Consider the following 22,303-nt stretch of genomic DNA (forward strand, 5'->3'; position numbering starts at 1 on the left):
AGTTAAAAACTCCTAGAGATAAAAACAGAGATAAAAGCTATTTAGTTAAAAGGGACACATTGACATTGTGTGCTTGGCTATTTATAAGTTCCTACTCCAATACTCTCCTTCTCAAGGTCATTGCTATTTTACTATGAATAGGAACCAGTTTCTGGATAAGACTGCCAGAATCCAGTATATTTGTCTTGATACCTAAACATTGTAAAACTGCAGTAAAGAAGGATCAGATACTTGTTTAACAGAACAAGAGACAGCAGCAACCCAACTTCTGTATAAGAAAAAAACTCAGGTCTCCACCCCATGAATCATCAGGTGCTGGTTTGAAAAATATTTCAAATTTTCAGATAGTCCATATTTCAGACACAAGTGTTATGACACAGACTTCAAATACTTTCAATTTTAACCTCATTAATAAGACCTCATCAAAAGTATTGTGGTTTAGGTTTTTCCTAAAATTCACGTCACAACTCATTATACATGTAAATGGCTTACTCGTAAAGTCCGGTAGTTTAAAAAAAAATTGGAGTTCCATGCGCCCCCCCCAATCAAATGAGGCCCATGGCACTTTATAAATATGTACATGTGTGTGCGCATTAATCATGCTTCCAACTTTCTGCCATGTACAGAAGAATATCAGGTACCTCCATAACCAAACAATAACTTCCTTTACTCAACTATCTGAGGTGTAAGAAATCCTTATAGGTGCCACAAATAACATCACACACATATATATTTCTATAGCTGCAGAACTACTAAATACCCAGTAATCTTACAAAGAAGAAAAAATGGGAAATTAACAACAAAGTAACTAGGAAAATCTGTTTTAACTGTATTTTGGGTCTGCAGGATTTTTAAAAATACAGCTTTTCAAAACTGTAAGGGGACATTTATACACTTCCTGATTTTTCTTGCTTTAAAAAATGGCAGATTTTGAAGACAAGAATTGAACCTACCAAGATTCCCCACCTGTGATACAGCCCCACAATACTCTAGAGCCTACTAGAAGGATCAAACACAAGAGATGTACTCAACACAAAGTTTGTTACCACCATCTTTCACCAAGCCAAACTGAATGAGATCGCTATGCACAGAGACATGTAGAAAATACATTAATGTTATTATTACTATTACTAAAATTAGGATGCACATTTAGATTTATGGTGCATTAGATTCGATTTTAAACTTGAAAAACACTGCTGATTACGCTGTAGTGCAGTGGTTCTCAACCTGGGGTCACCAGATGTTTTTGGCCTACAACTCCCAGAAATCCTAGCCACCTCTCCAGCTGTTAGGATTTCTGGGATTTGGAGGCCAAAAACATCTGGGGACCCCAGGTTGAGAACCACTGCTGTAGTGCATCCTTGCTATTACTGCCCCCTTTAAAGTACCCTCCTTGCGTCAGTGTTTGTTATTAAATTTACAAATGCTACACTATGGAAAAGAAGAGGTGACATAGTGGTACTCACTGATTTCGGCTAGAATTTGAGGTATGGTTCTCTATAAGACTCTATTAGATCCATGTTCAGTATATTTGCTGAATAGCTCACAAGTATTAAGTTATTTAATGTTTAACTTTGGACAATATTCCACTAACTGTTCTGGATTGAGAGACCTTGTCATAAGACAAAGTAGCATAGTGGTAGAATATCTGCCTATCATTCTGTAGATAGGGTGATTGAGTCCGTCTGGATCTGCTTTTTTAGGGGGGGGGGTGTCATACCCAAATAGTAAACATCGCAAGGATGAATGACATAGGTGAGCACATAAACAAACAAGAGAGGAATTTACTTTTGTAACTAAAATAATATTTTTTTAAAAAGAAACAAAGTAGGCACAGTGAGACTTGATCTTCCCATCAACAGAATGATAGGCAGACGCTCTTCCACTATGGTACTTATGACAAAGCCACACAATCAAGAGCAATTAGAGCAGGCATGGGCAAACTTCGGCCCTCCACGTGTTTTGGACGTCAACTCCCAGAAATCCCTGCCAACTTATCAGTTGTTAGGAATTGTGAGAGTTGAAGTCCAAAACACCTGGAGAGGCCAAGTTTACCTGTGACTGGTCTAGACTGCAGCAATATATTTAATAGGACAACCAAATAGACTGAAGGTATTAAGTATGTATGAAACAAATATGAAGACTGATTCTCTGATATTACAAGTATTTATTATTTCAAACACTATTCCCAAATCTATCAGACTAAAGAGATATGGGTGTGGCCTTTCAGAAGAATAAAGTCAAATCGTAGGGTAGTACTACGGTAGATTTCTTGTATAAATTTAAGTAAAGTGAGCAGATAGCAATAATCACAGTAGAATAGAAATACCAAATACATATTAATCTTGAATTCTGGTAAATAAATGCTTTTTATACCATCAAGGGCATACTTAATTATTCTCTTCTTCATTTTATCCTTTCTAAAAGGGGGATAAATTAAACAATAGCAGAAATCCTTTCTGAGAAAAGTTCCTCTTACTTTTGAACTATACAACATGATCTCAACACCAAATTTTGACAACCTAAAGACAAAAGACTTGCCTAGCTCTAACAAATCTTCAGAGATAGGTAGAAACCCAAAATGTTGTATTATTGTGCTAAAATTTATATGCAATGTATCTGAAGGCCATAAACAACCAAATTATTATGTAATATTACAAACTCCTTAAGGACATTACAACAGATCTCTGTGAGTGAAACACAACATCTGTAACAGCCATACAAGGATTTATAGCAAAAAGTTACTCAGCAAAAAGAGAAGCAGAAGCATTCTTCCTTTTCTTCTTAGGATCTAGGCAACTAGCAGGCAAGGTGAGATTTTGCAAAGCAGGATTTTCCCCTTCTCTGTGTCCAGCTGTGGCAAGAAGGGAAGGGATTAGTGTAGACAGAGAACAAGATGGAGAGAAGGAAAGAATCTCAAGTGTTTCTCCTATCCGTATCCATCAAATTCAAGAAATCAATAGCATCAAGGAAGAAATCTGGATGCTCTAGCACAGTATGAATAGAAGGTACAGTGAAATGCACAATCATTAAAAAAATTTCACATGCCAAAATAGAATTTGGTGCAGTTGTATCATTTATCCCTATGAGTCAGGTCAGATTATTTCCACAAAGAATGGGAGAGTTCACAATGCAGAGGAAAAATCCAACATACTAGAAGCTCTACATTTCTTCAAGCTAAAGTATAACACATATTCCAAAATCTCCTCTAACATTCACAAATCATGTTATTTTTTGACCTAGTATTGGAAATACTGCAAGCAACAGAATGCTCTATTCTCTGTTCCAATAAGGCAAAGAAAGAACTAGAAACACCAAAACCAATTCTAAGAAACATGCAAGTAATCCATGTCAACTTAATCAAATCCTTAATCTAGAACTTGCTGGTGTGTAAACTGTGATGATATGCACAAATCTCAATCAAAGTCTTTCCCATTTATCCCAGTGGAAGGGAAACCACCATATTAAAATGAATGCACATGAGGTAAACAAAGAAAGGTTCTGTTTACAAGGACATACAATGGAATTTATCAGCATTGGACAAATAAATAAATGTTATTCTTTTAGTACTTGATTATCTTCCTTTGTCATTATACCTCTTGTGTCACAGAAGGGAAACATGTTCAACAATATATAATTTCTTTTTGAAATATGTATATAATGCCAGTACATTCTACATTGTTTTACATCTTAAATACAATTCAACTTCCTATTATAAGAAGAAAAGCATCATCAGCATACTCAAAAATTAGTAGAAAATACAAATCATCACAAAGTCAGATTTCATTTAATTAAAAGAAAGCACTTTGCAATATTGTGTATGATAGTTATTTTAAAGCAAAAATGTGTTATTAAGCATTCAACATATTCTTCTGCTATGAAGTGTGCATTTCCTCGAGGCTTTTCTTTCTGCATCCAGGCAAAACAAAACTACAGAACTGCTGCAGAAGGAGAACTGCAGAAGATATTCCCTTAGCAGCTGCAGTAGAGAACTGCAGGTTTCATCCTTTATCTGCATTAAAGTATCAAATACAGCTGCTACTGTTCGATGAACACTTTCTTATTAGCATGAAAAGTTACTTCCTTTGCTCGCAATAATAAATTTAAACTGAGTTATCTGCCAGCATGGTGTTACATACAAAGTAAAAGGCAGATTAATGTTGCATTTTTGTAATGCAGTGTTTCTCATAACCAAAACAGTCACAAAAAAGCCACAGGACAGCCAATTATTGACAAGACATTATGAAAGAAAAAATAGTCACAACACAAACCCTAAAATTTAGAATTACAAGTATTTAAAATATTGTCAAGCATTAGAATAGTCAATACTTAATAGAAGGGGAAAATGCAAGACTACACATTTTTCTGTATTGCAAAAATTGCAACATGACTCTGTCTTATTTCTACAAATAAATGATTAGTGAGCTCAAGTAAAACATTTACTTGCAGCATATCCGAGAAGGAAAAAGAAAGAAAAATGTAAGACACCACCAACAAGCAAAATTTGAGGTATAAATAAAATCATAAAAAATGGCAGCACTTTATAAAAAGGGTGTTATTTACCAGCTTTGCAGACATAAAAGTATTTCATGGACATATGAAAGTACAAATAAAGAAAGAGTACAGTACCTTACCCTTTCTACTGGTGAACCATAGCATGCAATGACGAAACATAGCAGTAACAGATGGCATTGGAGTTAACAAATATGAATAACAAGATAAATAGCAGGAGAATGGTGACTGGTAGACAAAACTAAGCAATATAGATGAAATGAATGAGAACTTGTAGGTCCTGAAGTAAAGGTCCACCTTTAAATCAAATATTCCTTCTAGTCTCTCTTCATACATTCCAGTCTTCTGAGTTCTGTATCAACAAAAGCTGCAACCTCACACAATGTTGTCGCTTTCTTCATACAGAAAGGCACAAGAGTGCATCTTGATAATAAAGATCAGGCTTTTTTTTGTTTTTGAAAGCAAAACCCATCAACGGAAGTCCATTATTCTCTTCCCCTTGACTGATAGATATATCCTTTAAATTTTTAATCTCCAGATCCTGCCAAAGCTCCAGTCCTTTCTAGCACATATGTATACACTGCAGATATAAATCCCTCCCTAGCCCACAGCGCTCCTGACTCCAGAATGTTCCCTGTACATTGATTCATACCATCCTGTTTCTTAAAAAGCTTAAAATTAGCTTATTAAACTGAAAGCTGCAAATTTTCTCTGGCTGCATCTAACACAGGGGAAAAAGCATTCCTTCAGCTCACCCTGGAAATGGAAGGTTTTCTGGTCAACCGTTATTGTGAAGGTGCTGTCATCCTCATCATCTATACCAATCACAGCTCCCTGTGAAACAAAGAGCAAAAATCCTGATAAGGCAAGGCAGTGACATCAGCAGCATGCAGGCTACCACTACACGACTGGAATGTAAAATTCATTGACAATTTCTGTAAGACTTCAAGAGTCACTAACAGAATTAACTAGATTATTTACATAATGACTTACACTCATTTAGCAGATTTTATGCTTGGATTTTTTTTCCTTTTGTGACATTACTATGTTTCTTGAGCTAAAGCCCAGGAAAAAGCTTTTCAGATTTTTAATGTAAGAAATTATATACAACTATTTTATACATAAAGGAAATCAAAAACCTAACATTTATTTTACAAAATCATTTCTGAAAAGACATCATTTCAAAATGTGTGTTATTAATCTACTCTTGGTGCAGAGTGCTTTTCAGCTCGCTAGGAAATTGGGCTCTGACATCTATAAAAAGGATTTATTGGGTAATAACAGTATTCAGAAATGTTATCATGATATCTTCCAGGATTCTTCCACACACAGCTATATTCAAACATATTTATCAATAAAGGCAGCATCCTCAGGTTTTTCCTGTCTACATGAAAATAGTGTCAAGGATAATGCTGTCCTATTCCTCACCCCAAGTTTATAGAACAAATGAAGAAATTACAATGGAGTATTTAGAAAATCTTTTTAGAAGGTAGTTTGAACCACATTAATCATATTTTATGGAAAATGATAAATTGTAGCCAACAAGTCACACAACATCATTATTCCTATTCATAAAAGAGGTAAATGGTATAAGCATCCTTTTTTTGAAAAAAAGAAGCAAAATACACATAAGACTTCATATTGTAATGAAACCAGTAAACATTATAAAGCATGCTTGTGAGTTTGCACCTCCATTAGAGATCTACAATTTTCCATTCTAACAGTCGTACAGTAATTTACCCCAACAACTATATGAAATGGTGAATTTATCTCTTACCATTTATATTTTTTAACCAAAAGCCTCCAATAATTTCTGTTTTAAGGTCTCTATGTACAATTAACTTATTCTCTTTTAAAAGAAGCTAGCTTTTAAAATTCTATCATATATTCCACCTTCCATTATTTAAACAATGGTAATGCAACAATGTTTTTCCAAAAATAATAGTCAAATCACACCATTATACAATGTATCACCGCATCTTTACAGATTTATAATTTATTAATTTCTCCCCTTCATCATGTATCACAAGCTACAGAACAAAGAACTGCACACCCAGCTTGAGACAGCAGCAGAACAACAACCTCCTGTGTTGTTGGTTTAGTGCTCAAAAGAACAGGTGACAGGGGAACCTTCTTCCAGAGAGGAAGTAAGGTGAGTACTGCCTTCCAGAAACAAGATTTTTGTCCAAAAGCAGCAAAAGTTGCATGAGAATAGCAAATGTAGGATGACAAGTAGAAAGAGAGATGGGCCAAGTATCTTTCTAGTGGCAAGGATACCCAATGGTTTATTTGTGATTGAAGTAAATTAGAATAGCCACTTCCCTGCCAATCCATGCCACATTCTGTCACACTAAAAGAGTCATGGCAACAAGCACATGGAAAGAGAATGATCCAGCTTTGAGAAGACTCAAACATACTTGTAGACTGTGTGTGTTTATGTACCTTCAAGTCACTTATTGTTTTATGGTAACACCATGAATTTCACAAGGCTTTCTATAAAAGCTCATATTGTTTACAAGTTCTGTGGTCTATGAGTTCCAGTAAACCACACCTCTACTAAAATTGCATTGTATAACTGTTACATGCTGTTTGTCTGGTTCTTAAATACTCTAGCATCACTGTGTTTTCTCCAACTATTACAAGTCAAAAGCAAATATGTAACTTTGATGAGAAGGGGTTCTCAAACTTTTTCAGTCACTGAGTACCTTTGAAATGTGAAATTCAAAGCGGAGCATTAAATTTCATCTTGTAGATACATGCTGTATTTGATAAATAAAATGACAATAATATTGACAAAAGAAGGTAGTTTCACAATTTAAACATGCAAGACATTAAGTTTTATCATTCAAAAGTTTTAATTTCTGGTATTTTGCTTCTTATTTATTGTTATTATTGAGAATACTTCTATCCTGCCTTTCTGTGCTACATGGACCAAAGGCGGCTTACAAACAGAATAAAAACATTAAAATCCTTCAACCCAGAGAACAAAACAGATAAAACCATGATACAACTACAATGGATAAAATCCCACATTTCAGTTAAAACCATAACCTCCTTCCCCATGTATACCTCCTCCAGCCTGATCATAAAAACCCCAAATCCTGCCATGGCTCAATTGAAGGACTTGTTAAATAAGAATGTCTTTACCTACTTCCTAAAGCTGAGTAAAGATAGAGCAACCCTTAGTTCTTCAGGGAGGAAGTTCTAGAGGGCTGGGGCTGCACCCAAGAAGGAGTCTTCTCTAGTTATGCATAAACACATACTGGTGGGGGCCCACATATTAATTCAAGTTTCTCCGCTTGATTTAAGTTCGCTCCCTGGGATTTAACGATGGACATGGTGCTCCAGACAGACTGAATCGAAACCATATAGGGCTTTATAGGTGATAACCAACACCTTGAATTGAGCCCAGAACCGGATAGGCAACCAAGGGAGCTGATTCCGGATAGGGGAAATACGCTTCCTGAAGTTAGCACCCATCAGAAGTCTGGCCGCTGCTCTCTGAACAAACTGTAATTTCCAGACACTCTTCAAGGGCCAACCTATATAGAGCATGTTGCAATAGTTCAATCTGGATGTAACGCTTGCACCACTGATGCCATGTCTGAAGTCTCCAGGAACGAGCGCAGTTGGTACACAAACTTAAATTGTGCGAAGGCCAAACTAATAATTGCCGCCACCTGGGTTTCCAAGTTTAAAGCGAAGTCTAGGATGACTCCCAAACTGCGCACCTGAGATTTCAGGGGGAGTACAACCCCACCCAGCTCAGGTTGATATGCTGTTCCCAAATCCCTCCTCTAAGACACCAGTAGTACCTCCATCTTGTCTGGGTTGAGCTTCAACTTGTTCACTTTCATCCAGTCCATCACTGCCTTCAGACAATGGTTCAAGAGCAGGATCGCTTCCTTGGTGTCAGGTGAAAAGGAGTGGTAATGTTGGGCATCATCAGCATACAGATGATACTGAACTCTCTCCCAGCAGTTTTAGATTGACGTTAAATAACATCAGGGATAAAGATGAGCCCTGCGGGACCCCACAGCCCATAAGCTATGAGGTCAAGCAGGACTCCCCCAGAACCACCTTCTGGGACTGGTCCGCAAAGAAGGACCAGAACCACTGTAGCACAGTGCCTCCTAGCCACATCCCCTCGAGCCTTCCCAGAAGGATACCATGATCAATGATATCAAAAGCTGCTGAGAGGTCCAGGAGACTTAACAGGGTCACACTCCCCCATGGGGGGGGGGGTCGCGAGGGGAATTTCAGAGAGCTTGCCAAAGACCATCAGAAAACACATATTTTTGATGGTCTTAGGATCCCCTTTGGCAGAGAAGGCTGAAAATCTCTCTGCCTGTCCTTCTCTTCCTTTTTGGAAACAGCAAATTCTTCCACCAAAACCCCTCCTCCTGCTGTGATTGGCCAGCCTCTCAGCTAGCCTTTCAGCAAAGGGGGGGGGGCTGTTTCTGAGACTCCAAGTGGGGAGGGAAGAGCAGAGCAGGCGTGCTCTGCACATGGCGGCATAGTGTGCATGTAAAGGAGAGCACATGAGGATACAAAGAGGCTTGGGCCAGCAAGTCCCTTCAAGGCAGGGGGAAAAGTGCCTGCGAAACATAGGACTGTGAGTGGCCCAGCAGCATCAGGAAAAAGAGGAACAGTAGCAGCTTAGGTAATTTGTAATGCTATTTATTAGAAAAAATAAGTCTTTCCTTTTGTTTTTATTAATGCTTCTATTAGAAAATGCATAAGGATGTGGGTGAACTACAACTTCCAAAATCGTGGGTCAATCCTCAAATCTCACCAGTATTCATTCAGTTGGCCATATTAGGTTTGTATGCCAAGTTTGGTCCAGATTCATCGTCAGCTGGATTCAGTGCTCTTTAGGTGTGGGTGAACTACAACTCCCATAAGTCAAGGTCAGTCACACACACACCCCGCAACCCCACCAGTATTCAAATTTGAGCGTATCGGGTATTTGATCCAGTGAATGAAAATACATCCCGAATATCAGATATTTACATTATGATTCATAACAGTACCAAAATTACAGTTATAATGTAGCAACGAAAATAATGTTATGGTTGAGGGTCAGCACAACATGAGGAACTTTATTAAGGGGTCACGTCATTAGGAAGGTTGAGAACCAATGATGTAGATCATCCACTAAGGCAACCAAAGCTGTTGGTGTTCCATGACCCAGTCTGAAGCCAGATTGGAAAGGATCCAGCTAGTCAACCTCATCCAGGAATCCCTGGAGTGTTTAGCCACCACCCACTCCACAATCTATATCTATAAATCTGTAAGTGGCGTCCAACGAGACAGCAAAACTCAAAAAATCCCCAACGAAAATTAACCAAAATTCCCATGCACATACCTCAACCCACAAGGTACAAACATATCGAATCAAAATAAAAAACAACACAACAACACACTCACAAAAGGACAAAACAACTGAGCATGCGCAATGGCGCAAAGTCCCCGGCGCACACACATGGCCGAATGGCCAACGCACCCTCCGCACCTCCCTCCCACGCCCCGCCAAGCACGATCACGCCACAACACGTCACCTCACTCCCCCGCCACACACACGCAACACCACGCCCCAATCTTACCTCCTGCTTCTTCTTCCCCAATCTTACCTCCTCCCCTCCTTCTTCTTCCCCTCCAAACCCTGCCCCCTCCAAGCCCCGCCCCTTCCCGCCCCCTCCAAATCCATCCCTCCTCCCCCTCTCCTTCTTCTTCCCCTCCAAACCCCGCCCCCTCCAAGCCCCGCCCCTTCCCGCCCTCTCCAAATCCATCCCTCTTCCCCTCCGTCTTCTTCCCCTCCAAACCCCGCCCCCTCCAAGCCCTGTCCAAATCTATCCCTCCTCCCCCTCCTTCTTCTTCCCCTCCAAACCCCACCTCCTCCATGCCCCGCCCCCCTTCCCATAGAGAAAGGGAGGGAAGGAAAGAAGGAAAGATAGAAGGAAGGAAAAAAAGAAACAGCAGAAGAGAAAGAAAAAGGGGGAGGAAGGAAAGAGATAGAGAAGGAAGAAGAGAAGGAAAGACGGGAAGGAAGGAAAGAAGGAAGAAAGAGAAAGGGGGTAAAGAAAAAGGGGGAAGGAAGGAAAGTAAGAGAAAGAAGGAAGAAGAAAAGGAAAGATGGAAGGAAAGGTAAGAGATACAGCAGAAGAGAAAGAAAAAGGGTGAAGGAAGGAAAGAGGTATAGAAGGAAGAAATGAGAGAAAGAGGGAGGGAAAGAAAAAGGGGAAAAAGGAAGGAGAGAAGGAAGGAAGGAAGGGGGAAGATGTAGAAAAAGAAGGAGGGAAGGAAAGAGAGAAGGAAGAAAAGAGAGACAGCAGAAGAGAAAGAAAAAGGGGGAAGGAAGGAAAGAGATAGAGAAGGAAGAGGAGAAGGAAAGATGGGAAAGAAGGAAGGAGGGAAAGAAGGAGAGAAAGAGGGAAGGTTGGCCACAGCAAATAAAAAGTGAAAGAAGGAAGGAAACATGGAGGGAAGAAAGGAGACAAAGGAAGAAAGGGGGAGGGAATGAAGGAAAGAGAGAAGGATGAAACCAAGAGCGAAAGAAGGAAAGAAAGAAAGAAAGAGGTAGAGATGGAAGAAAGGAGAGAAAGGGGGAGAAAAAGGGGGAAGGAATAGGTAGGTACCTCTCTTTCATAATACTCCAGATATCTACCTCTACTTTGAAAAGATTTACTATAGGCCACAGCAACGCGTGGCAGGACACAGCTAGTTTTACTGATAAATTACGTAAGATAGTCGGATCCAGGGACTGTTCTTTTAGAAGGGGTTTCACCCTTGCCTCTTTCAAAACAGTGAGGACCAAGCCTTGATCTAAAGAAGGATTAATTAATTCCCTTATCCAAATCACATGCCCTTTAGCTTTTTAGGAGTCAACTAGCAAACTATAGAGTCTATAGTTTCTGTTTCACATGGAAGGTGCTAAATATATTCCCTATTCTTCTACACACCACTCATGGGCACCAAATATTACTATATTCAGATCCCTCCCCATTATTTCTAAAATAGTAATAATAATTTTAATTGTAAAAAATCCTGACCTTTTCACAGAGCACTTGGAATTGTTTTGTGGAACGTCAAATGCTCCATGGAGCCCAGCTTGAGAAACTCTGCTAAAAGGGTTAATAAAATTCATCTCTATATTCTACTAGTTATTTCCCAATGAAAAAAGAAACTCGAAGGTAGCTGTTCGTCTGGTTTCTGTCTATTTGTGTATAACAATTACCATAATTCAAAATTATAAATACATTTACCCATCAATCAACACATTGTTTACTCAGCAACTATCCAGATTTGCCTTCAAGTTTACAGTATATAAGACTGCATTTTGCAATAACCTTTGCTACAAATATACTTGGAAATGAATTCACCTACATAATTTGGAAAAAGCCTGAGCAAATATGAACAGAAGTGAGCTACATGACATTTAAAGCACAACTATTATTTGTCTGTATGTGAATCACATTTGACTACTAATCTGTGGTACTTTCTACCTGCTCTGAAGACAGTACTGTACTTACATAGAAGAACTGGGAAAATGTCAGCTCTAGTATCTTTGGTATAACCAGATATAAATTCTAAACCAAGTGGCTACTGTGACATTCACATAATGTGCAGCAAGGCACAAATTAAATACTACAACATGGGACCATTTAATTATTATTATTTTATGAAAAATCAATTTTTGCAATGTACATAACTTCTAAAACAGAGCAGTGCAATTTTTTTCCATGTCAGGAACAACTTGAGAAACTGCAAGTCGCTTCTGGTGTGAGAGAAATGGCCGTTTTCAATGACATTGCCCAGAAGACGCCTGGATGTTTTTGATGTTTTACCATCCTTGTAGGAGGCTTCGCTCATGTCCCCGCATGAGGAGCTAGAGCTGACAGAGGGAGCTCATCTGTGCTCTCCCTGGATTCGAGCCTCTGACCTGTCAGTCTTCAGTCCTGCCAGCACAAGGGTTTAACCCACTGTGACACTGGAGGCTCCTAGCAGTGCAATACAAAATAATGATAAATACAGGAGGCCTTTACCAAGTCTGAAAGCTGCTGCCTGCATTTATTGTAAGACCTTAATGCTGCTTCTAAAGACAACTATTATAGCAAGACAAATTTGTGAACAAAAAAAAGCTCTTACAAAATTCTTTTTTGAACTAATCATCATATGAAAAGCTAACATTCCATAAAGACATTGGTATTAGGTGGCTCAGAAAAGACCATTTTAATATCAAAATACCCAAATTTAGGGTTTGGGTATTTTATTAAATTTCTCTTAATTCAAAAAGAAAAACACAGTGTTTTAAGCATTTAAACTATACAATTTGAATTAAACTTCTTGTTGAAGATGTCAGAAAATGCAGTTGAAGAGTGCTAGAACCAGCTATACTGTCCATTTTGCTTATATTCATATCCACCCTGTTATAAGCAACAAAATCGCCATACATCCATGCTTATACAGTGGAAGTATTCTGTGGCAAGTTGTAATTTATTCTAGCATTTCAACACATGGTTAAATATAGTGAGCAACTGCTGTGACATCTGAACCTGGCCATGCTATAGTTGATCTTATTTAGGATGAATACGAAAAAATCAACTTCAAACCAAGTTGGTTTGTTTCCACTATTATAATTATAATTAACAACAATTTAGGGTTTGGGTATTTTATTAAATCCAAAAAGAAAAAGCAGAAGAGTCTAGGCCATTCCTTTATGCCATATTGGAAGAAAAGAGACAGGGAGGAATGGGTACTGCAAAGGAAGACCAGTGTAGTACATCCCTCCAGGCTTCAGAATGTGCTTTAAAGTACTGTAGAAGACAGAATTTCTAAGTTTCTTGACAAACTATGACTTCTGAAGTCTACACAACTGTTGCAACCCAGAGCAGGAAACTGGACCCTAAGACAACAATCCACCACACTTGATTTCAGGAAAAACAATCCTTTTTTATTGATGAAAGATGAGTACAAAAATAGAGGAAATATGCAAGGTAAAAAGCCACAGTGAAAATCAGCAACAAGAAATGTACATGAACAAGATCAAAAAACCCACAGTAACACAGCTAAATCCTGGAACCTGTTAGCAATCCACTAACCGTACTTGAAGCAACTTTTTGATGCTTAGGAATAAGGCCACTGGAATCAGGAGACCTGCCAAAGGTGATGCATGAATCTGAAACAATGCCTGGTCTGAGGATGCATCCAGGTGAGAGGTACTTAAGGCCGAGAAATCTATTATGTGACACGCCTGAAGGCTTTGTTTGTATTGTTTGCATTTCTCTCAGTCTAACTGACCTTCGTAAACTTTGAGATTCTCCCCTGCTCTGCCAAATCTGCCCTCTCCTATCCTCATTAGAGAGCCCAGGTGTCAGATTCTCTGGAGAGCTAAAACTAGGAGGAAAAGGGAGTGAAAGTTCACCACTTGGCTCTGAAATATTCTCATGGGAATTTGGACTTTCACTTTCCAAGGCTGCAGGAGATTTGATACACAAACCGTCATTTTCTACATTGACCTCAGAATCAACATCTTCATTGGCATCAGGAAATACAATCAGGTTCAGGTTCACACACAGGCTGAACCCCAACAACAACCAATTAGGTATAGGAGCCAAATCCTCTTCTCCTATGAAGCTACTTACAAGGCATTCTTATGCTTGTTCTCATAACTCTAAAACATGAGTTGCATAAGTTGTAGAGTGTATGTTTTTTAGCCTCCAGGATGGCACAACACACCTCCGAAAGCCTCTGTAGTCTCAAATTATTTTGGATACAAATCATCAAAAATTGAATAGGTCATATACTAATTTGGATTATTTGTAGCTTTGTCCTCCTAGAATATTATAGTCCCAGATCCTCAAAAACAAATAAATAGGTCCAAAATAACCACAATCAACTGAGCAGGGTCTGAATAGCCATCTGTCAGGGGTGCTTTGATGCTGCATTCCTGCATGGCAGAGGTTTGGGCTAGATGACTCTTGTGGTCTCTTCCAACTCTTATGATTCTGTTAATCTGGTGGCCCAGTGTGGAAGGCAAAATTATAACCACATCCTTCATATTAGCCAAATCTGATCTAAATTATTGTACTGCATTATATCCTTATGCCAGATATTGTCAAATATTGCTTTTAAAAGCCATCAGTAAGAGCCTTAACAAGATACTTAAACTTACAAAGATGAGGATAAAAGATAAAACTAAATCATTGTTCAAATTGTAGACCACTGATATATATCTGCAGTTTGAAAATGTGCCAAACTTTTGCTTTTTGGATCCAAATTTTGAAGACTCTGACCACAAAGAGTACAATATATCATATGGACTACCCAGAAAAAGTAAATAGTTTAAACCAATCAACATTGTAGACACATCCTTGATAGAAGTTAGCAGCATGCAGAGATAAACAGACAAGTTACAGAATACATATTTGTGCTCCCAAGCCACTGCATTTTTATTTGTCCTTTATATATATTGTTGTCTAACATCTATTATGAATGTTTGTCAGCAAAGATTAATGTTGAAAAGATAGTCAAGAGCTCTAAAAAACAATTATGCAATGATATCACAGCTAAATATTACTTGACATTCCCTAAGACTTTCAAAATAAGGCAGAGATTTTAAGCAGCTTAACAGAAAGATCAGAGAAAGAGAGAAATAATAGCATAGGCAGCATTTAGTTTCAAAACAATTTTTCTGCCAAATTGCACCTATAAACACTAAAAACTTTATTATGTACTAATTATAAAGTATGTATGTGTGAAATCTGTTTCTGGTATTCAAAACATCATTTTATTTATTTACTCTTTATCCAAAATATCATAAGAATGAAATTAAGCACAAAACTATCTCAGTGTGATCCTAAATGTTGTATCACATGAGTATAACATAGTATAAGAAGAAATACTTACTCTCAGTCTAACACAACCTCGGCGTGATCCCCGCATCATTTTGTCCTTTGACTGAAAAAGGAAAATAATCACTTTAGTAACAGCATACAACTACAAATTGCAGAAGAGCGTTACCATTTTTATAATTACATTACCAACAGGTTTATTATACTTTGCCAGTATGCACACAGTATTATTTTTTTTACAGCATGATAACAAAAACTATGTACACACTTATTTTGACATATAAAATACAGGAGGCCTTTACCAAGATACAGAAAACTCCACAACACCCCTCTTACTTCTTTGGGGGAAAAAGTTACTTCCACAGAGCTCCTCTTATTTATCGATAACAAAGAATGCAACCTGCTTCAAGTTTCTGAAAATCTGAAAGAACAAAGCCTCATGGAATCAAGGAGAAAACAAATAATTCATATGAAAGCTATGAAACTCCCTTTCTTAAACACAAGGTGGACAGCAGACAAGCAACAAAAACTCTTTCTAGTCTTTAATGGGGCAGAAGTTATGTTTCCCATGTCTGAAAATACAACCACAGGAAATAGCTTAATGATTTTGAGATAGCCTAAATTTACATTCTCTTATGTATGTAGATAATCTCATGGTGTTTTGCAACATGGTTCACATAATAAGTTCAGCCAACATTCATAATGGTCAGGAATCATGCAAGTTGGACCTTCTAATATCCAGAGCAGGTCTGCACAACTTGTGGTCCTTCAGATGTTTGGGACTCCAACTCCCAGGAACCCTAGACAGTTTGTCCAATTTCCAGGAATTCTGGGAGCTGAAGGCCAAAAACACCTGGAGAGCCACAAGTTGTGCAGGCCTGATCTACAGGCTACCAGGTTGCACACTCCTACTCTAGACACACAGGTCCCATCAAAATTGATCATTTAATGCAGTTTGAAGCTAGTTTTAAACTGCAGTGGCCAGGCCACAAACTCTCAGAAAAGCACAAAAAAGAAAGACCTTAATATGCATCAGTACTCTTGTGGTTTGTGTAATTATTATCTAGGGCCCCAAACAGGTTCCAAAATTACCCATGGAATCACCCAAACAGAAAAACTATTTTTTTCAATATTAGTTTGAAACAGTAATAAATTGTAAGTGTAGATGGGGCCCAAGTCTTAAATATATTTCAGGCAAAAGGCATTAGACAGATACGCTGCATACTGAAAAATAACTACTTGCCAATTGTAAAATTTAGATTTGTATTATTATTATTTATTATTATTATTAACTTTATTTGTACCCCGCTAGCATCTCCCGAAGGACTCAATGCGGCTTACAAAGGCCAAGGCCTCAAAACACAACATAACAATACACAACCTAAGCAAATTAAAAATAGTTAAAGCGATATTAAACAACAAGCAATAAAACAATACACCAAGATGCAATAAAACTGGGCCGGGCCAGAGTAATGGGTACAGATTAAAAGTTTTGTAGGATTAGGGTGCTTAGCAGTTCAAATTTCTAAGGAATACCTGAACAACCAAATTTGGCAATTTGTTCCACTATAAAGAATACAGTAAGCTACAGTGAATAACCAAGAAGATGGTCTCCTTTCATTTAGTGATTAAAGTTGACAAGTATGTTCTAAGGTCATAAAAATAAGAAATAAAAAAGAAATAAAAACAAGGCACAAGATTCAATTCCAACATTTTTTCTAACATATACAAGTTGATATACATTGAAAGCTGTATATTCAGGGGCATAGATGCAATTGTGTTCTTCTGATGACTGAAAACAAACAAAAAAACTTCTACCAGCAGCACAAAGTGGCCAAACCCCCTTCCCGTTCCCCCTTTCATGTACTCTTAAAATATACTTTGGCAGACTAGAAAACTTTTCAGATGGTGCTGGAAATTAAACATCTGGGATGGAAGAAATAAAGCCACATTATACTAGAAATATTCCATTGGCTCAGTGTTCAATGTCAGCGGGAATAAACACTAGTAAATCAGGTTTTGAAACAAATGAATGCAAGAAAGTTTGGGAGTAACACCAACACGACACTCAACATTTTATTTATAGCCAATGTACCACGTAGTACTCATAACAACTGAATTTATGTCCAAAGGACCAGTTCTCAAAAACAACAGGAATGATAAACATGTGTTTCAGACTGCAGGTGGAGAATTGGCGATATTTAATATTTCTCCATACAATTGTTCAATCCTGTGAACACAGAAAACTCGAAGTCAGGTACAAGGGCTGGAGTCTTTCCTTCTCTGTATCTTGTTATGTAACAATCCTTTCCCATGAAGTAATATTTCATTACATGAGCCATCAATGGCAATCTGAAATGGTGCGATGATGATGATGTCTGTGGGTCCCCAGGTGTTTTGGTCTACAACTCCAAGAATCCAGTTTACCTGCTATTAGGATTTCTGGGAGTGGAATGCCAAAATATCTGGGGACCTACAGGTTGAGAAACACTGTCTTAAAGCTTTTAAAAACTCACAGTAGTGGGGTAATACCTCCCTCAACTCTGGTGTTGTCCTTTTAGGAGGTGCAGCAAAAAAACAAAAAACAAAACAAAACACATCAATGACAAAAATGGAAGAAATCATAAGCATTGGTAAAAATAAAAAAGTATTTTATTGCATCTAATCCCCCATACTATAACGCAGAAATAAAACAACTATTCTTATCTGAAAAACAAAAAACAAAAAAAACAAACCCCAGTAATAAATAAAACTAAGGAACTACAATGATATATTGTTCAAAGTTGTACATAAAACTCTACCTGCTCCAAATCTTCTAAATATAATTTCTGGGATGGGGCTAAATATAGAAAGATTTTGTAATTATTTTGTCTATTATTCTACAGCAAAATATTTCATCTCATAATCTGTTTCCCCCATGCTTGAGGGGGGAAAGCTTTGGCAAAAAAGACAGTTCCCTCTTGACTTTTCCCACTTTTTTGCAGGTCTTCACATAACTAGCCTCTCTCTAGAGTAGAGCTTTCCAAAAATGTCATGTTGGTGACACTGGCTGCTTTTTATACATGTATCCTTTCTCAATACGGCAATTCAGCTTTACTAGCAAACTGTAGGTTAAACCAACTCCTTATAAAAGTTTATACACACACACACACAATTATCTAAGAGGCGTTAAACGGAGCAGCAAAACTCAAAAAAACCCCAACGGAAATTAACCAAAATTCCCATGCACCTACCACAACCCACAAGGTACAAACAAATCGAATCAAAGTAAAAAACAACACAACAACACACTCACAAAACGACAAAACAGCTGAGCATGCGCAATGGCACCCAGCCGCAACTTCCCTGGCGTGCGCACATGGCCTGCCAGCCAACGCTCCCTTTGCGCAAGCCACGGCTCCATCCTCCGTGCTCCTTTACTCCTCCCCCCGCTGCACACACACAACCCAATGCTCCTTCACTCCCCCCCCCCCCGCCGCACACACACACACACCTCCAAGAACCTCCGGCGGGAATCCCAAGAGGAGGAGGAAGGAGAAAGCCGAAGAGGGAGCACAGCCAAACTCTTACCTAAGGAAAGGAGAGGTCGGTGAGGGAGCCAGGGAGGGAGGAAAAAAATAGAGGGGCGTATGAGCCAGAAAAAAGGAAGGAAGAGAGGAGAAAGGAGGAAGTGAGGCCAGGCAGAGACAAGAGAAAGAGGAACGCGAGAAGGAGGGAAGGAGGGAAGGAGAGAGGGAGAGGGAGGAGAGAAAAGGGGAACACGACAGAGAGAGATAGAAAGAGGGGAAAGGAGGGAGTATGTGAGAGAGTGAGAAAGAGGGAGGGAGAGAAAGAGAAGGATGGAGTGAAAAAGAGAAGGGGGAGGAAGGAGGGACGCGGGAGAGAGAGAAAGAGGGGAAAGGAAGGAGTGTGTGAGAGAGAAAGAGGGAAAGAGAGCAAGAGAAGGAAGAGAGAAGAAAGGAGGAAGTGAGGCCAGGCAGAAACTTCAAAACTCTTACTATAGGCCACAGCAACGCGTGGCAGGGTACAGCTAGTATATTATAAGCCTTGTGAAAGCAGGCAGGCAGGAAAAAGCATTGAGGGAGGGGGAGCACAGAGTGGGCAGGGCGGTGAAAGCATCGAGAGACCAAGTGGATGGGGGAAAGTATTGAGAGATTGAGCGGATGGGAGAAAGCAGTAGGTAGGCCACATCAATGGCTTGTGAGGGCCAAGTATGGTCCACGGGCCATATGTTGTGTAGGCCTGCTTTAAAAGAATCTCAGGGTGCTCCAGCAGTGCCAAGCCAAACACCCCCACTTCGAAAAAGGTGAGGGATATCTCCAGGGCCATGGAAAGCCTTCCTTACGGAAGAGGAGATGAGTCTCTGCTCCTCCAACTCTTCTGTAGCTATGGGAGGTGGCAGAGCAGTAGAAATCCTCTTTGTCAACCAACTCTGGCAGCTAACCAGTGCCTAGGCTTCTAAAGTTGGTTGGCAAAGAGAATCACTGCTGTTCTGCCTTACCCTTCACTGCTCTGGCAAGCCCTTATCAGGACTGGCAAGCCCCCATCATCCACCAGCTCTGCTTCATTTGGAAAAATGCTGCACCCACAGAGCTCAGGAAGTGTTGTATTTCAGTGTCAATGTTGACTTTTGCTTCTGCAAAGGTGTTTAAAGTGGCTTGTAAGTCTTCTTCTGAATGCACACAGGTGACGTTGTCATCAGCATACTGGAGTTCTATAACAGATGTTGTTGTGACCTTGGTTTTAACTTTCAGTCTGCTGAGGTTAAATAGGAAGTGTCATAGATGATTTCCACTCCGGTGGGAAGCTTCCCATCAACAAGATGAAGTATCATAGCAATTAAGATGGAAAATAAGGTTGGGGCAATAACACATCCCTGTTTGACACCTGATTCCACCTTAAATGGGTCACTTTGGAAGCCATTGCTGTCCAAGACTGTTGCCATCATGTCATCATGGAGGAGCCACAGGATGTTCACAAATTTGTCAGGGCACCCAATTTTTGGAGGATGGCCCAGAGAGCACTGTGAGTCACTGTGTCGAATGCCTTTGCAAGGTCAACGGATGCCATGTAATTTTGTTAATTTTGTTCCCTGCATTTTTCTTGGAGCTGTTGTGCAGTGAAGATCATGTCCACTGTTCCTCTGGAGGGTCGGAAGCCGTTCTGGGATTCTGGGAGGGTGTCTTCCAAGACAGGTAGAAGGCAGTTTGCAAGGATTCTTGTGAGGATTTTCCCAGCGGAGGTTAGAAGGGTGATACCTACATAGTTTCCGCAGTCTGTTCTTTCCCCTTTTTTGAAAAGGGTGATGATGGTGACATCCTTCAAATCTGCTGGGATTTTCTTGGTCACCCATACTTTTTCAATGAGCTGGTGGAGTTGTTGTGTCAGCTCAGGTCCTCCCTCTTTAAAGATTTCAGCAGGGATGCCATCAAGTCCGCTGGCTTTGCTATTTTTTTGTTGGCTGATGGCATTGCTGACTTCTTTCAAACTAGGCAGTGCTGCAAGCTCATCCCTGGTTTGTTGTTGCAGGATTTGTGAGAGAACCTCTTCGGCCACATTGGAGCTGTGATTCAGGAGGCTTTGGTAGTGTTCTTTCCAACATAGTGCAATTGATTTTTTTTTTCGTCCTTCAAAAGTTTGGTTCTATCTGATGAGCGTAGAGGGCATATGCCATGGTTTCTTGCTCCATAGATGATCTTTGTGGCTTTGAAAAATGCCTGAGCATTATGGGTATCTGCCAGGTCTTAGATTTCTTCAGCCTTTTTTGCTCACCAGATGTCCTTCTTTGGACCTCAGCTTTTAAACTGGCATAGATCTTTTTCTTAGCAGCACAGTTGACGTCTCTCTGCCATGTTTGGAAGGCTTTCCTTTTCTTGTCAATTAGCTGTTGGATCACGTTGTAATTTTTGTCAAACCAGTCTTGATGTTTCTTGGTTTGATATCCAATAGTTTCTTTGCAGGTCGTGATGATGGACGTCTTCAGTTTGTTCCAATGTTCCTCAAAATTTTCGGTGTGTTCTATGGGTAGATGATCCTTGAGTGTTGTTTGGAGAAGGGCTCGTTTGGAGGGCTCCTGAAGGGCTTGGGTGTTCATTTTGAACCTTGTATTTCTTCCTTGGAGTCAGCGTTTGGGAGCGATCTTGATAGTCATTAGCCTGTGGTCTGGCCAAAATTTTCTGGACAGACCTTTTTTCCCCCCAGTATATAACAATTACCTATTAAACACTTGTAACTACATGAATGAAACTATCTCAATAGAAACTGCAGACAAGTTGTTTGAAAGCCTAATTCACTGCTTTGGAGTACTCTGCTGCATTGACATGAGAGGAAAAAATAAAAACAGAACATTATATTACGAAGTCTGAATACAGCGCAGGAAGAGTAATATATTTTGGCTCCCTCATGTGGCTGCTAAAGGAAAGAACAGGAATTTCTTCCTGATGATGCTGTTGAATAATAAATATAGAATACAGCAATGAAATGTAACTATGAATCTTTCAAAAACATTCAGAGCATAAACTTACTAGAGCTACAGTCTCCATAAGAAGTTGCTTCATTATCTGGGAATAAGCCCTATTGAACTCACTGGGGGTTATTTCTGAGTAAATATTGTAGGACTGCACTGTTATTACAACTATAGTCAGTACACCAAATCACCTCAATGATACCACATCTAGCACTGACTGTCAAGGACTGAATGCCATTTCTCTCTCTCCACATACGTCCCTCCTCACTTTATAGGTATCAAAATCCATTGCAATGGGGAGATCATAGGCTTGGTCCCCCTCCTTCTCTCTAAATACTTCACTGAAGTGACAACAAAAACATAATAAAGATCTTGAACTTTCCTGTCTATACCCTTCACTGCAAGATCTGACAAGAATAAAATTATTTTGTTACATGACATATGAGGAGACAGGCTCTTACCAGTATGCCTA

General features: G+C 39.2%; 1 protein-coding gene across 3 annotated transcripts in view; it reads right to left on the bottom strand.

Annotated features, from left to right (window-relative positions):
- The window catches only part of OSBPL9 (oxysterol binding protein like 9), a 70,986-nt gene that overhangs the window by 42,068 nt on the left and 6,615 nt on the right, over nucleotides 1–22,303 (bottom strand). For 2 of the 3 annotated variants that reach the window (XM_060773494.2, XM_060773493.2), the window contains exons 2-3: nucleotides 15,421–15,471; nucleotides 5,268–5,346 (exon numbers count right to left, since the gene is read on the bottom strand). In XM_060773494.2, coding sequence (XP_060629477.1) covers nucleotides 5,268–5,346; nucleotides 15,421–15,471 — 130 coding nt within the window. Of the gene's footprint in view, nucleotides 1–953; nucleotides 997–2,181; nucleotides 2,183–2,745; nucleotides 2,855–5,267; nucleotides 5,347–15,420; nucleotides 15,472–22,303 lie in introns of all 3 variants that reach the window. The other variant, XM_067467885.1, reaches the window with a different exon arrangement.

This window comes from Anolis sagrei, chromosome 4 (assembly GCF_037176765.1).
Source record: "Anolis sagrei isolate rAnoSag1 chromosome 4, rAnoSag1.mat, whole genome shotgun sequence".
NCBI lineage: Eukaryota > Metazoa > Chordata > Lepidosauria > Squamata > Dactyloidae > Anolis > Anolis sagrei.